The sequence below is a fragment of the Canis lupus genome, chromosome 6, assembly GCF_011100685.1.
Source record: "Canis lupus familiaris isolate Mischka breed German Shepherd chromosome 6, alternate assembly UU_Cfam_GSD_1.0, whole genome shotgun sequence".
NCBI lineage: Eukaryota > Metazoa > Chordata > Mammalia > Carnivora > Canidae > Canis > Canis lupus.
Genome location: NC_049227.1, coordinates 18,623,958 through 18,640,596, shown reverse-complemented (window position 1 = coordinate 18,640,596; position 16,639 = coordinate 18,623,958). Strand labels below are relative to the sequence as shown.

At 54.4% G+C, this 16,639-nt stretch overlaps 1 protein-coding gene across 3 annotated transcripts; it reads right to left on the bottom strand.

The window, feature by feature from the left end:
- Positions 1–11,197: 11,197 nt before the first annotated feature.
- On the bottom strand, positions 11,198–16,215 carry LAT (linker for activation of T cells). Of its 3 annotated transcripts, XM_038538868.1 has the most exons (12): positions 15,763–16,215; positions 15,556–15,583; positions 15,408–15,442; positions 15,042–15,129; positions 14,843–14,907; positions 14,722–14,751; positions 14,577–14,640; positions 14,402–14,496; positions 12,948–13,010; positions 12,746–12,808; positions 12,496–12,609; positions 11,198–12,372 (listed from the first exon to the last, which is right to left on the bottom strand). In XM_038538868.1, exons 1-11 carry the CDS (start codon positions 15,854–15,856, stop codon positions 12,503–12,505), a joined length of 732 nt encoding a protein of 243 aa, XP_038394796.1. In that variant the 5' UTR covers positions 15,857–16,215; the 3' UTR covers positions 11,198–12,372; positions 12,496–12,502. The 3 variants fall into 3 exon arrangements, with proteins under 3 accessions (XP_038394796.1, XP_038394793.1, XP_038394794.1); XM_038538865.1 differs by having other exon boundaries at positions 14,577–14,751; XM_038538866.1 differs by having other exon boundaries at positions 12,501–12,609; positions 14,577–14,751.
- Between the last annotated feature and the right edge of the window lie 424 nt (positions 16,216–16,639).

Genomic DNA, 16,639 nt, shown 5'->3' with positions numbered 1-16,639 from the left:
TAATATTTTTTTAAAAGTTGGAGCCTACCTAACACGATATATGAAAATGAACTTAAAATGGATTAAGATCAAACAGAAGACCTAAAACTATAAAATTCCTAGTGAGGGAAGAAAACAAACAGCTTCATGACACTGGATTTAGTGACAATTTCCTGGTTATGATACAAAAGGCTCAGTAACAAAAAAACAAAAAACAACAAAAAAAAAGCAAATACATGGGACTACATCAAACTTAAAAGCTTCTGTGCATCATACAAAATCAGCGAAGTGAAAAGGCAACTCACAAAATGGGAGAAAATATTTGTAGATCACAGAGCTGATAAAGTATTAATATCCAGAATATATATAAAGGGCTCCAAAAATTCAACAACAAAAAAACTAGATTTTAAAAATGGGCAAAGAATTTGAGTAGACATTTCTCCAAAGACAATACACAAATGGCCAACATGCACATGAAAAGATACTCGGGGGCGCCTGGGTGGCACAGTGGGTTGCACACCCGACTCTTGATTTTGGCTCAGGTCGTGATCTCAGGGTTGTGAGATAGAGCCCCACGTTGGGCTCTACGCTCAGCACAGAGTCTGCTTGAGATTCTTTCTCTCCTTCTCCCTCTTCCCCTTACCCTGATCATGCTCTAAATAAATGAATAAATAATATCTTTAATAAGAAAAATAAGATGTTTAACATCACTCATTAGGGAAATGCAAGTTAATACCACAATGAGATATCACCTCATATACATTAAGATGACTACTATAAAAAACTAGAAAATAACAAAAGTTGGCAAGAATGCAGAGGAATTGGAACTCTGCTGTCCTGCTGGTAGGAAGGTAAAATGGTACGGCCAGTAGGAAAGATGGTATGCAGTTCCTAAAAAAAAGGAAAAATAGTATTACTATAATGATCCAGTAGTTCCACTCTGAGTATGTTCTCCAAAGAACTGAAAGCAGAGCCTTGAAGAGGTATTTGCACACCCGTGTTCATAACAGTATTATTCACAATAGCCGAGAGGTAGAAGCAACTCTCAGAGTCTGTCTACCAAAGGATGAGTGGATACACAAAATGTGGTGTCTATGTACACAATGGAATATTATTCAGCCTTAACAAAGAAGGAAATCAAGTCTCGTGCTACAATACAGGTGAACCTTGGGGGCAGACTAAGTGAAGTAAGCCAGTCACAAAAAGACAAATAGTGCATGATTCCAATTATATGAGGGACCTAACGTAGTCAAATGCATAGAAACAGAAAGTAGAATGGTGGCTGCCAGGGGCTGGAGGGAGGGGGATATGGGGATGAGGGGGAGGTGTTGTTTAATAGGTACAGAGTTTTAGTTTTGCAAGAAGAAAACGTTCTGGAGATCTGTTGCACAATGATGTGAATATATTTTAACACCATTGAACTGCACCCTGAGACATGCTAGATGGTTCAATTTTCTGTTATGTGTGTGTTTTTTTACCACAAAAAAAAAAAAAAAAAAAAAAAAGGAAAAGAAACACTGCAGCGGGCCACCAGTTTTCAATCTCTCCTTTAGACAGTGTTACCCTGCCCCACCCCGGGGCCGGGCATGTAGCACTGGCTAGGACTGCAAGGACTACGGGGAACTTGTCACGTAGGGACAGACGGGCTGGTCTTAAGCTCTCTTTTGCTTGCTTCACTCAACAATCCTTACCCGGATGCAGACTCCACTCCAGGCTCCAGGGGCCTGGAGCAGCAGAGATGAGTAGGGAGCGCACAGTGGGGACCGAACAATGACAGGCAACGAACCCATGAAAAGATCAGCATTGACAATACCAATTCAGTGGGGTTACAGGATCTAGGGTGACCGGGAGGGCACAAGATTACATGGAGCGGACTGGAAGGGCTCTGAGATGGGGAACTTCATCTGTGATCCCAGTGACAGAGGCTTGGGGCCTGGGAGGGTGTGAGAGAGCACAAGCCGGGAGGGGGAGCAGACCGGAGATGGCCTGATGGCAGGGGCGGGCCTGGCCGGGCAGGAAGGCCTGACTCTGGAGCTGGCAGCAGCAGGGAGGATGGCTAAAGTGCTCCCAACCGCCCCGTGTGCAAGACACAGAAGAAGCCCAGTCTTTTAGGGGTATAAACCTGTGGATTCAATGTGTCTTTTATGATAAAAAATAAATAAAACAATAAAACTGCATTTTCCTAGAAAAAAGGCTGAGTCCATAGACACCCTTCAAACTCTCATGTTTGTCTCCACACATCGCAGGGCTGCTGAATCTCTGATTTAGCTCCCTGGCGTGGTTTAAAAACCACTGATCTGCTTGGGCCCCGTCACCCCCACTTGAGATGGGTGTGCTTGAGGCCCAGAGCATGGAAGGCATTCCAAGCAAGCCCAGGGCTGAGCAGGAGTTAGGCCTGGAAATGAGGGGTTCCTGGCTCCCAGCTCAAAGGTCCGGGAGCCCCTTACTTATGTGGGGCACTGGAGGGCCCTGGGCTCCTCTTCATTTATGGGGGAGAACCTGCTCCCCAACCTTTGGGCAGTGTGGGCATGGGCATGGGGCCTGGGAGGGACAGCTGGGGGTCAAGCCAGTGGCTTGCTGGCTGGGCTGGAGGTGTCTGGGCACATGGGCAGCAGAAGCCACCTGCTCAGCAGGACTGTCCCCTCCCTTCCTGCTGGGCGTCCAAGCCTACTTCACCCCTCTCCCATGATCCTCTGGGCCCCTCTGGGGCATCTCTGAATCAAACAGCCCCTGTTGGTTTCTAGTGCTTGCTTGCAGGAACTCCGAAGGAGCCAGATGGCCTCTCAGCTCCAGGGCCACAGCAATGATCCCACAGCCTGTGTGGTGGCTGCGAGGGTCCCAGCCCTGCCCCTGACCAGCCCTATGGTCTTGGGCAGGCGGACGTGAGCTCTGGCTACCTGGGAGGGACTCAGCAGAGCCACTAAAAGGATCTCATTCTCTCTGGGTTTCCTAAGACTCAATCCTGAATCCACACATAGGACTTTTTTACCATATCCACAGCTGTCTGAGCTAATTTTCTTATTAGTTTTCTTTAAAATGACTTCCTATTTAAAGTGAAATTCATTTCCAAGGCAACTACATGGCACACTCTTAAATCGAAAACCAATGTTGCCTGCCCTAAGTTAAAACAAATCCAGCAAAAATTAAATTAAATTAAATTCCACAGAGCTGCCTGCTTGGGGTGCTGAGCTTGAGGCTTTCCGCCTCTGTGGAGGAAGGCACAGCAGCAAGTGTCTCAGGGTGTCAAAGAGCAGCTCCTAAAAGAGCCTCTGTCTGGAACCAGAATCGGACTTGAGAAGAAAAGGACTTTCTCTCCCCAAGATTTAAAGCAAATTAACGCTGCTTGTTTCAAATGGGCACACCTACAGCACGCCCCAGACTCTGGCCACGAGACCTGTCTAATTCAGAGTCCTGACACGTGGAGGGTTCCCAGCTGTGTGACCTTGGGCAGGGCACTCAGCTTCTCAGTGCCTCAGTTTCCCCATCTGTAAAATAAAGTGGATAACTGTACCCACCTCAGAGGGGCGTCATGAGGATGAAAGTAGTGAGTATAGACAGGACCTGTGGCAGAGAAAGTCTGCTGAGCAGCTGTTAAACACGGACGGAAGCCCACTAGGTGCAGACGGCGGGGGGGGGGGGGGGGGGGGGGGGGGGGGGGGGATGGGGGGCAACGAATGGGGTGCGAGGAGGGGAAGAGACAGCCCCAGGAGCACTTGGGAGCCTCCCTGCTCCCCAGCCAGCCTCACGCTGACTCCCCCGCATGTGTCCTCCTTCCTGTCCCCCGTTCCCCAAACTCTCTGAGCACCTGGTCTGGCCAGGCTGCTAGATTTACCTTCCCCACCAAGCCCGGGAGGGTGCTCATTCATCAGGCCCAGTCCATGGCAGGGGACACTGAGGCCCAACCAGGGGACATGATGCCTCTGTGTGCACCACATGGAGGGGAGGAGGAAGACGCAGCGGATTCTGGGCTCCCCCACCCCCATCCAGCCCCAGCCCCCCCCCCACGCATTATCTCTAGGCGGCAGCAGCTGAGCCTCCCAGTATCTCTCTGATCCCCCAAATTTCCGGTTCCCCAAAGACAACTCAGGATGTGGGGAGGGAGGGGCAGGGAGAGGAGGAGGGAGACAGAGAACGCGAGAGAGAGCCATAGAGAGATGACAGAGACAGAGACACAGAGAGGAGAGAGACAGTCGATCTGAGAGAGACAGAGAGAGACACACGCACAGAGAGAGAGAGAGACAGGGCAGAGAGACAGATGAGAGATTTGAGAGACGGCACTTCCAAGACAGATGAGCAATGGATTGAGGCAGGGAGAGATGGAGAGACACAGGTGGGGAGAGGAAGCCAGAGAGGGGAGGGGCGCCCCAGACACCCAGACCCAGAGAGAGACCAGTGGGGAGCCTAAGGGTGTGAGGCAAAACCGAAAATGGCAAGTGGGAGAGGGAGAAGGTTGGTGTCACGGCACGAGGCTCAAGGTGCTGGGGGGCATCCGGAAACAGCTAACTGGTGAGTGTGGGAGCCAGCTGGGAGGAGGCGAGGAAAGCTCAGAGGCCTGCTCAGGTGCACAGGGCAGCAGCCAGGACGGGGCCCAAAGGGCTCCAGGAAAAGGAGAACAGAGGCCCCACTTCCCCCTCTTTCTTGGAGCCCCCGCAGGTGCCGCAAGCGTCCATCCCCTGGGCTCACAAACCCTTTTCTTGTGTCCTCAAGAAAAGGAACTTTGTTCAGGCCCCGCAGAGCCCCAGAGCCAGCAGTCCCAGTAGATGCCTGGGGGAGAGTGCACTCTGAGTGGCCTCTGCGGCCCACACCACTCGCTTGGGGACAGAGGTGGCCTGGGGCCTGCGGGAGGGGCCCGGTGGACACAGGGAGAGGGTCTTGGGAGCAAGAGTGGCCTGGCTGCCAGGGAGGGAGCACCAGCACCCTGCTTGGTCCCATCACCTGCCCTCTGTGAGCCTCAGCTTCCTCATTCACACTAGGGTGGTCATAAGAAGAACGTCCTCGGGTCACAGTGAGGACCACATATGTGAGGTGTGTGGCACGGCATGGCACATGTCAGCAACCGAAGGTGGGAAGGTGGGCCCGTTGAAGGCCAATGCTCTACAGCATCCTGTCTAGATGAGTCAGGGCCCTTTCATTTGCAAATGACAGAAACCCAGCTGGAGCTGAGCCAAGCAAAAGGAGGGTGTTGGTAAACTCAAGTAGCTGAACCGTTCTTGGTGCTTGGGTGGAGGCGGTTTCAGGCACTAATGGATCCAGGACCTCAACCCCCATTCCCAAGAACCTTTCTCCCCTGACTGGGCACCACTCACCTCTGTGCTGCCTTCTCTCCCTTGGGTGCCCTTCCCATGGTGACCTCTGGCAGCTCCAGGCTCATGTCCTCCCTGTCGACTGGGAGAGAGAGAAAGAGAAAGAGAGAGAGCCTTATTCCCCAGAGTTCCAGCAAAAGTCTTTGTGCAGAGCACAGTTTACCCTCTGCAAAATTTCTCTCTCTCTCTTTTTTTTTAAAAATATTTATTTATTTATGATAGGCAGAGGGGCAGAGACACAGGAGGAGGGAGAAGCAGGCTCCATACCAGGACCCTGACACGGGACTCGATCCCGGGGCTCCAGGATCGCGCCCTGGGCCAAAGGCAGGCGCCAAACCGCTGAGCCACCCAGGGATCCCCTGCAGAATTTCTCTTTTGGTCTGCCTCTCTGTTTTCTCCTTTTGCACTAACTTTTAACCAGAACATAGCCTCCCTTCCCCCATCCCAAAATAAATAACTATGCTTCCATAAATAACTTTGGAATTTGCTGTGTGACCTTAAGCAATTCACTCAACCTCCCTGAGCCTGTTTTCTTTTCTGCAAGAAGAGCTCCTCATACCTTAGATAGACAGAAGTGTGGTGAGGTTCACCAAAATAACGAGTGTGGCACACAGCAAGTGTGGAACAAGTGCAACTCAACAGCCATTTTTCCTTTCTACCAGCAATAGCCGCTAGGCTCGGCCGCCTTCCCATTTCCAGCCCCTCAGAATTGGGCTGGAGCATGGGACACAGGCCTATGTCAGTCTCAGCACAGGGCATTCTCCCGGCCGGCCGGCCATTGGTTCAAGGAGTCATGTGCCCCAAGCAAGGGCATTTAGGGTCTGTGTAGGGCGTTTGCTGGAAATGCTCAGACATTTGCCCCCCAGGCTGGGAACCCAGAAGCATGCATTGCTGCTAGAACTGTCATGTGTCCACACAAGGGGCGACGACAAATGGAGGCACTCGAGAGAGGAGGGCTGGAGAGAAACTAGAAGGTGGTGATATAATAGGCCTCTGACTCCAGCCACACTTGATAGTTTCTGACCTTCTTAGCAACCAGGGATCCCATCCTTCCACTTCTGGGAACATCTTTTGAGGCTACAGACATCAGGATGAAAAGGTTTTAAAACTGAGGTCCAACATCCCCAAAGGTCCCCAAAGTTCAGAAATCTAGTGGCGGAGTCGGGACTAAAGGAAAGTCTCCTCACTTGTATTCCAGTGCACTTGGCACCAAACATCGTCCTCTTTCTGGAATTATTGCTCATCAGCTCCGAGACTAAGTATATACATACCGAGTCAATAAAGCAGAAGTAAGGAAAACCCAGAGAGATTCTCCTGAGGGGACTGAGGGGGCTAAGATGGGATGCAGGGCATGCACAAAGGAGGGGTGCCCAGGATAGATGGGTCAGCTGCCTTAAAGGGTTCGCTCAAGTGTCTCTGAGAGGCAGTTAGAAGAGGTGGGGGGTGAGGAAGAAACTGAGTCTAGAATTTTTTCAGATGGGTTACTAGGTGCTCGTCATGAGGCCAGGGTGGCCTGACTGTGGGTGGGATTTGGTGGAAATGATAGCAGCCATGGTTAGAAATTTTACTCCTGCAATGGACAGAAAGTCTGGATCAAATTAGCCTAAAAAAAAAAAAAAAAAAGGTTGTTGGCTCTTCAAAAGTAATGGCTTCAGGAACACTGATCTGGGTGCTTAAACAGGCTATCAGAACTCACCTGGCTCCCTGCTCCACGGATGTGGCCTGTTTCTCCCTCTCCCTCTGTTGCTCCCCCTCTTTGTGCTCTCTCGCAGTCAAATAAATAAATAAAATCTTGGGACACCTGTGTGGCCCAGTGGTTGAACATCTGCTTCCAGGGATCCCTGGGTGGCGCAGCGGTTTGGCGCCTGTCTTTGGCCCAGGGCACGATCCTGGAGACCCGGGATCGAATCCCACATCGGGCTCCCGGTGCATGGAGCCTGCTTCTCCCTCTGCCTGTGTGTGTCTCTGCCTCTCTCTCTCTCACTGTGTGCCTATCATAAATAAATTTAAAAAAAAAAATTATAAAAAAAAAAAAAAAAAAACATCTGCTTCCAGCTCAGGGCGTGATCCTGGAGTCCTGGGATCGACTCCCACATCAGGTTTCCCACATGGAGCCTGCTTTTCTCTCTGCCTGTGTCTCTGCCTCTCTATGTCTGTCATGAATAAATAAATAAAATATTTTAAAAATAAATGAAATCTGGGGATCCCTGGGTGGCTCGGCGGTTTAGCGCCTGCCTTCGGCCCAGGGCATGATGCTGGAGTCGCTGGAGTCCTGGGATCGAATCCCACGTCGGGCTCCATGCATGGAGCCTACTTCCTTCTCTGCCTGTGTCTCTGTCTCTCATCTCTCATGAATAAATAAAATAAAATCTTTAAAAATAAAAAATAAAAAATAAATAAATGAAATCTTAAAAAAAAAGAACTTTTTTACTTCCATTTCTGTCCACTATGCTTTCCTCTGTTGTGCCTTCATTCACAGGCAGGCTCTGCCCAAGCAGAAGCGTGCAAACAGGGGATCCCTGGGTGGCTCAGTGGTTCAGCACCTGCCTTTGGCCTGGGGTGTGATCCTGGAGTCCCCGGATCGAGTCCCACGTCCGGCTCCCTGCATGGAGCCTGCTTCTTCCTCTGCCTCTCTGTCTCTGTCAGAGACCCATCTCTGTCTCTCTCTCTCTCTTTCTCTCTCTCCCTCTCTCTGTGTCTCTCATGAATAAATAAATAAAATCTTAAAAAAAAAAAGCGTGCAAACACTGCATTTGGACACCTCTTCCCCCACCAGTGCATAAAGAGCTTCCCTTTGCCCGGAGTTCCCCCCAAAGTCTCAGGAACGTGTCTCATTGACCTGAGTGTTCCAGTATCAACCAATTACTGGGCCAGGAGGTGGGATATAACGTTTGGCCATCCTGGGTCACGTGCACATCCAAGCGGGGCTGCCACGCGGCAGCTGCGTGAACACTGGCAAAGCAAATCTGATGGCAGCGATGTTAGTGCACTGTTGTTGGAAGAAGGAATGGGTGCTAGGAAGGCGACAATAAAAATGTCCTCTATAGATGATAAAAGGTGGTCTGCAGATTGCTAATAACAACTTTTTTTTTCTTCCTGGAATCAAATAAGTTCAGGAAATACCAAGTTAGGCAAAGAGAAACATATTTATCACAGGATCTCTCTCCAGCACATTTCGTCCTGCAAGGGGGTCTGAAAGAACCCTGCTTTTCCCAGGCCCCCCGACCACAGAATTCTTTTTTTTCTTTTTAATTATTTTATTTATTCATTCATGAGAGAGAGAGAGAGAAAGAGGCAGAGACACAGGCAGAGGGAGAAGCAGGCTCCCTGCAGAGAGCCCGATGCAGGACTTGATCCCAGGACCCTGGGATCATGACCAGAGCTGAAGGCAGATGCTCAAGTACTGAGTCACCCAGGTGTCCCCCACAGAATTCTTTCTTGAGAAGCTGCCCCCAGGACTCAGGGGCCACAAGATGCATTTTGAGGAAAACAACCCCGAGCACCACAAAGAGCCCAAGCAGTGTGGGTCAGCGTCCCTCACGGTCCACAGCTCGCTGGCCTGAGCTGCCGCGGGCACTTGCCTCCCTCCGCCCCAGGCTTGCTTCGGGCACCAGAAGCTACTGTGTCCCTGGGAGCCACAGCCAGAAGTTCTGGAGAATTAGGTGGGGACTACTGGGCAGAGATGTAGAAATACTTGAGGTCCCTCCCCGGCCAGCACGGCCCACACCCACATGCTCCTACCCCTGCACTCTGCCCCTGGCTGGCGTCCAGCATGCTGTCACAGGACGGGGCCCCAGGGCCCTGTAGTAACCTGCTTCATAATGCACCCTTGTCGGACGCTTTCTTTTTCCCATCTCACTCCCCTACTCCCCTGTTTTTGCGACCACTTCCCAAATAAACTACTGGCACTAGGACTCTCACCTCAAGGACTGCCTCTGAGAGAACCCAAATCAAAAGAGCTGTTGCTTACTGATGGCTTTTAGAAGCACCCAGAGGTCTCCCCCAACAATTTCAGAGAACACACTCTCTTATCACTAAATTGACCTTTCCTCTCAACAGCAGACTTCAATTAAAAAAAAAATCTTTTTCTTCTCCTCAGCTTCCAGGGGAAGCTTGCAAAGATTCTTTCCACTGGCCACTCCAGCCCCATAGACCTCATTGCATTGACTCTGTCTGTCCTGCCTGGCTCATCGATTGGTGGAGGCAAAGCCACATATTCTTGCTGGTCCAAGAAGCAAAAATGGGCAGCTTTTCATGTTTCAGGGAATGCCCCTACCCCCAATTCAACAAGACAAGGACCAGAGTCACCTTGGATTTCCCCATGCCTCACAACACAGGGCCATCCCCACATCCCTCGCTTCAGACTCCCAAACGGCTCCTTCTACCTCTCTCCACTGCCTCTCCTTCTTTAGCTAGCCCACCACCACTTTTCACAAGGATACTCCCAACACATCACAAGGATGCTCCCACTTCAGGGCCTTTGCACAAGCTGCTCCTGAGACCTGGAACTCCCTGTGCAACTCACTCACTTGGCACAGACCCTTGACTCTTGGCCTATTTACTGTCTCTTAAAACTGCCCTATCCCCCCCTTCCCCCACTCATTCCCTCCTTGGGCCTCGGCCTCTCTTATTATGAAATGGCTCAGATATGCAAACACTTAAGAGAATCACACATCAAACACTGGTATACCCAACCCTGCTTAAGAATAAGACATGACACTCACCACTGAGGCCCTCCTAAATGCATTCTCAACCATTCCCCACACTCTGCCACATGGTTGCCTCTCTCCTGAACTTGGTATTCCTCGTTGCTTTGCCTACCTTGCATACGTGTGTATCCCTGAACTATAGGTATACCCATTTTCTTTTTTTTTTTTTTTAAGATTTTATTTGAGAGAGAACAAGCAAGAGAGCATAAGTGGGGGGAAGGGGCAAGAGGAGAAGCAGACTCCCCACTGAGCAGGGAGCCCAATGCGGGGCGTGACCCCAGGACCCTGGACCTGAGCCGAAGGCAGACACTTAGAGCCACCCCAGCGCCCCTATATACCACTTTTCATGTTCTCAACTTTATATAAATAAAACAACTTGTTTTCCTTTTCTCGCTCCATACTCTCTTGGTGATGTTTGTCCGTGCTGACAGGTGCCACCCCAGTGCACTCATTTTTACCTGCTGGGGAGCATTCACGGTGTGACAAGGCTACAAGTGCTCCATCCACTCTCCCCCAATCGCCTCTACTGTTGCCAGCTGTTGGCCGTTGGCCATTGCGACGCTGCCCCAAGCCTCTGGCACCCGCCCCCTTAACCTGCAGGCTGTTTGCTCAGGATTTCTACCCAGGAATCTGCTGGGTAAGGAGACACACCATCTTCAGCCTTACTGATGTTGCTAGATTGTTCTCCAAGGTACTTGTACCAACATACCTGTTTGGTAAACTTTCTGTTCCTCAGCCCAGAACAGGTGCCTCTTCCCTGCTTCCTCCAAACAAACTCTACCTGTTGACATCCAGCCCGCCCAGCCCTCTCCCCAGGCCTTCCTCCCCCGCTTCAGCAATCGGGCCTCTTACAAGCCTCCCTGGTAGAGCAGCCGGCAATTTGCACAACAGCCGGAGCAAGGACGTTAGCAGCAGTGACTCCAGAGGCCAACAGCTATGGATGGAATCCCGGATTTGCCATCTGGGCTGTGTGCCTTTGGGCAAATGGCGTCTCGTCTCTGGGCCTGTTTCCTCACCTGTGAATGGGGATACCCAGGGTAAACCGACCACAGGGCAATGGCAGTGATCAAACGAGATAAGCATGGAAGCATGGTGGGTGCTTGAAGATAAGTTGTTACTATTGCCTTTGAAGCCCACAGGGGACGCCGACAACTCCACATCACTCAGGACTACTTTGGCTGTAGGCAACAGAAACCCCAAGTCAAGTCGGTGGAAGACAACTGGTAATTTATTGGCCCAGGTAACTGGGAAGTCAGAGGCGTCTCGCTTTGGGTGTGACCAGATCCGGGAATTCCGACGCCATTAGGAAGCTGGCCCTGTCCAGATTTGGGCCATTCTGTCCTCCACATCACCTTCATTCTCGGGCAGGCTCTCCAAGTAGGGGCTCTAGGAAGAGCCAAGTTTACCAAGCTGTGTGTAAGAAGAGCTTCGCCTTCCAGACACTTTCTGCCAAATCCCAGGGTTGGACCTCAGGGGCCCAGGTTAGGTTTATGTGCCCAGACCAGAGCCAGTCACAGTGACCAAGGCATCCACCAGAAGCTGCTTGAAGTGTGCTTCTCAGAACAGAGCTGTTGGAACTCCCCGGTAGCTCCTTTGAAAATGCAGACTCTCAGGCCCCATTCCAGACCTACTCATTTGGAATTTGCATTTTGGCAAGACCTCCAGGTGAGCCATCTGCACACCAAGGTCTGAAGAGGCTACACTGCACATTACCTTTCAGTTGCCTGGGGTCAAGTCCATCCCCTTGCCTTAAAGATGGAGAACCTGAGGGCCAGTGGGAAGCAATCTCATTCTATGCATCCACTCTGCACCCAGGGCTTCCTCATGCATTGCCCTCCCATCATCCCAGCCATCATCTGCCATGTCCGTGGACTACCTCATGGGCAAGGGATGCACTGAAGCCTGGACAAGCCAGCCTGGGTTGGACTTGCCTCGCACCAAGGTGCCGTGTCCCGGCCACCATTCAGCCACTCCTAGTACCTGTCAGGCCCCTCAGGAGCACGGCAGCCCCCAACACAGACACACACAGGCTCGTGCACACATACACTCCCACACAGGTGCTCAGGCACAGCCCACCCTCATGTAGACTCCCACCCACCAGGCCCCCCAAAGGCAAGAATGCTACAGACCACAGCAGCCTTTATTCTACTGCAGAACAGGGCTGAGGCCAGGGTAGTTCATTCTCAGGCTGCGTCAGAAGGTGCAGTCTCGGGGCACACACACTGCACCCCAAAGTGACAATAAGTTAGGGGGGAGATTCTCAGACTGTTCTCTGGCTGGAGTCAGGGTGGGGTGCCAAGTGGGGGCCCCCCAGAGCCCTGCCAGTTGCCCAGCTGGGTGCTCCCAGGACAGGCTGGTTCCAGGACAGGCATAGCCTCTCCCTGAAACAACAGGGCAGGGAGAGGAAAGGGATGTGACGTCAGGAGGTCAGTGGGCTCAGAGGGATCCCCAAAGGAGTCGGAGGATGGGCTGACGGGCAGGGCGGGGCAGGCAGGACCTCTCACCGGACCCTCAGTTAAGCCCCTGCAGATTCTCATAATCTGGAGCTCCCTCTTCTTCTTCGTCATCGTCATCATCATCATCATCATTGTCCTCCACCTCCTGGGAGCTCAGGATGGCTGGGAGGGGAGGGAGGTCTTCGGCTCTCAGACCATCCCCCCTTCCCCAGATGGGCTCCCCAGGCTTGGAACCCAGGCTGGGGGTGGTTGCCCCACCCCCACCCCCCACCCCACCCTACCCCTGGCCAGCACACACCAGGGTCGGTCCCAGCCAAGGACGGCAGCTCCTGAGACACATTCACATACTCCCGGCTCCCATCTGCAGGGACGGATGAGAAAGGAGGCGGCCACGTGGAGGGTGAGAGAGCAGGACACTCAGAGAGGGGGTCACAGCAGGGTGAGGGAGGGAAGGGGGATTCCAGGGAGCCCCCCCCCCCCCCCCCCCCCCCGCCACTCACCCAGAGATGCATTTGCACTTTCCTTGCTCTCAGGGACGTTCACATAATCCTCCCCCGACTCCACTGTAGGAGAAGCAGGGCCCCCGGCACCGTCACCCAGAGGGCCGAGCACAGGCACCCACGGCATCCCCACTGGACTCCTGACAAGACCAGCCCCAAACTCCCACCCACAGACCTCAGAGGTCACCCCATAGCCAGCCCTGGGGGGGTCCCACAGAGGCCTGGGTGATGGAGAGAAGTAGGGTAACTTGGCCAGAACCGATGAGAAGGAGAGGAATTGTGGGAGAGAATGGACGGCAGACCCTGCCAGCATGTGCCCCAGGCTGGGGGTGAGGCTGGAGAACGGCTCAGAGCTGAGGCACCGGTGCCGCCGGCCAGGCCAGCCCTGCACCCCCAATCTCGTCCCAGTGCCCTCCAGGCCCTGGCGCTCGGCACCGTCTTGCCCTTTCATGCCGACTTGCTCCTCCACGAGGCCGTGGACAAGGCGGGCTCTGGAGCCAGAGCGCCCAGGTTCACGCCCGGCGCCAGCGCTCACAGTCGTGCAACCTCACAAGAGGTCCCTAACCTCTCTGGGCCTCGCTGTTCCCCCCAGTGTAAGAGGGTGAGCAGCAGCACCCCCTCCCAGGGGTGTCATGAGAACTAACGCAGAGAATATGGAAACAGGGCCTGTCCTACGGCAAGTGCCGCCGAGGGCCCGTTAAATAAATAACCCCTCGTGTCGTACAGTCGGGACAACCGAGGCGCAGGATGGGGAGACGTGGGCTCAACAGCACCTGGGAACCGTGACGTTTAATAAGTTAGTGCACCAGACACTCAGGAGGCAGGGAGTAGGCTCCCGACAACACTAGGCCTCATCCTGACGCCGCCTCTTGAGCTGTTTGATCAGAGGCGCCCAGTAAATATGGTGAAGGAGGGAAGGACAGGGGATGAACAAATGAAGGAAAAGAAGCCCTGGCACAGATGGCGAGTTGGCGATTGAGTTGGCAAATGGCACCGGATGGGCCGAACAGGTTTGGAGAATGAGGACAGGGCTGGAAAGCTAAGCTCGCCAGGCGCGGGAGGAAGCCTCCAACAGGCAGCGTGAGACCCACGCGAAGGGAGAAAAGCAGCTCAGAGGAAACCGAAACGATGCCGGAAGCAGAAGAAAACTTCCCAAAGCCCCTGCCGAAGAAGACAACCTATAAGATTTACAAGATGATGTGGCCTCCATGAGAAAGGAACAGAGGCCAAGAGAGAGCCTCCGGGTGGGAGAGACCGAAGAACAGAGGCCAGAAGAAGAGTGAATCAGAGAAAGGTCGCAAACAATAAAAGGGAAAGACCACGAAGAAGGAAAGAGGATGGGAAGGAAAGGAAATCAGGAGGTCGGAGTGGAAGTGCACCCTGAGGGACAGGCGTCCTAGAGAGAGGAGAGACTGCGGAGGGGCGGCCACAGGGACAGTCGCCCGGGAACTCACTGGAGAAGGCGCTGTCTCGGAGGCTGGGGTTGCTGGGCACCGGAGCCGGTGGGACCGCAGTGCCGGTGGCTGGCGTGCTGTCAGGAAGCACCTCCCTGAGGGGGAGTCGAGGGGCGGTGAGTGAGGACCCCCCTCCGGCCAGGGTCCCCACCAGCCCGCCCACCAGGCCACTCACAAGTAGCCCTCGTTGTGATACTCCTCCTCCTCGTCCTCGTCGTTGTCCTCGCAGGAGAGGTGCTCTGGGGTAACGACACAGCGATCAGGGCGCAGGCCAGGCCCCAGCCTCCCTGCAACCAGGGCCCCCGGGGCCCCAGACGCACCCTCGTTCTCGTAGCTCGCCACACTGTTGGCTTCGGAGAGAGAGCAAGAGGGAGACAGTCAGCTCAGAGGGGGTCTCGCCTCTGCCCAGCCCCAGCCGTCTGAGCCCGGCTCCACACTTACCACCATCTGAGTCCTGCCGGGAAGATGGCATGCGGTGGGAGCCCCCGGGGGGCTGTGGGGACCTCCTGGGAGTCAAAGGTCACAGGTTATGCTGGGGTGGGGCTCTGGGACAAGCGGATTGTCACAGGGAAGGGGACCCCCAATCTACAGAGGTGAGCCGGGTAAAGAGGGCGTTGTGAAGGGGGAGGATGCTACTTACGGGATGGGAAGCAGGTCCGGCTGGCTCAAGGGTGGGTAAGAGGTAACAGGCCCATAGGATGGGGCCGATGGCCAGGGCACAACTGTAGCTGAGGACACAGGACCAAGCACAAGGAGTGACTCCAGACATCTTGCCCCTACTCTCATTGAGGCCTCAAAGGATAGACTAGCCCCATGAAACCTCCTGTGCCCTGGACAGGCCCGAGGACACCCATCTCCCTCCCTAGTCCCAGATCAGGTCAAAGCCATGTGGGCAGCCACGGTGGAGGGAAGGCAGGAGGGGGGACCTGAACAAAGGCACACAATCTCTCATGCGCCAGGGACCCTCTCTCCTACACCCAAGGGAGGGGACCCTCCAGGTACTCACGAGGTCTTTTGATCACAATGCTACTTGGGGTCAAGCTGGCAAGAGAGACAGAGCTTGGTCAGGGGCAGGAGAGGCCCCAGCTCCCATCCCAGCCCCCAGGGTCACACAGGGTAGTGAGGGAGCCACACAGGGCCCATGGACAACTCACCTATCAGAGGCGGTGCTGTCATAAGAGCCTGGGGAAGAGAAGTCAGTGAGGCAGGAAGAGGGGTGGCGAGGGGAGAGGGTGGGAGCGCAGGGCTCTCAGGTCTCACACACGCAGGACAGAGGTAGGATAGAGCAAGGGGGTCAAGGAGGGCCGAAGATCCCCGAAGGCATGTCCTGAGAGCGGTGTTACCCGGCAGCCCGCACTCACCTGGCAGCTCTCGGCAGCGCACGCACAGCACTACGGCCAAGAGGGGCAGCAACAGGAGGCCCAGCATATAGGGGATCAGGACGACGGCCTCCATCTGCAGCAGAGCTTGGACCAGGCCTGGCTGCCTGCCGCCCAGCACGCTGAGCTGCGGCAGGGTGTGAGCTGGGCCAGCACGGGTGCGGGAACCCAGTGGGCACCAGCCTGGAAGCCTGACTGCGGGCCGGCTGTGCCCTCCTTGGGCACTCCTTGGACCCCCTGCCCCTTGCCGGGCCTCGCAGGGGTCGGCACTGCCTAGGGAAGACCCGTGATCCCAGGGCAGACCGACCAGGGTCTGGGCCGGAGTCTGGGGCGCCAGTCACCCCTGAGCGGCCCCCGCGCCCCAGCCCTACCTGCCCCTCGGCTAGGCGCCTGCCTCTCAGAGCCTGCCCGCCTGTGGCAGGAAGCTGTGGTGAGCCCCGGGTGAGGGCAGGAAATCATCGGGCTCAGCCGGCTGCCCCCGCCCCCTTCCCACCCCCACCCAGCCAGCGGGGAGGGGGAGGAAGAGGCCTTTGGAGCCACCCCTGGGTCCTCAGGAGGGGTCTGCTGGCCTCCGGGACAAAGAGCTATTCCTACCAGGGAAGGAGGGCAAGATAGTTACAGGCCACCCGACAGCCATGGCGTCCACAGCCAGGACTCAAGGGGGCAGCCAGGAGGGAGGCCCGGACGCTGGGAATCAAGGGGCACGGGGCAGTACCCACCCTACCTTACCCTGGCTGGCCTACCAAGAGGGGCAGGCTCGAGGGGAACCATGGGCGTGACTCACAGTCACACTGAGCTACTTCACTCCGCACTCTTTTTCACCCGGCCCAGGAGGGCAGGGATTTGCCCAAGGTCCCAC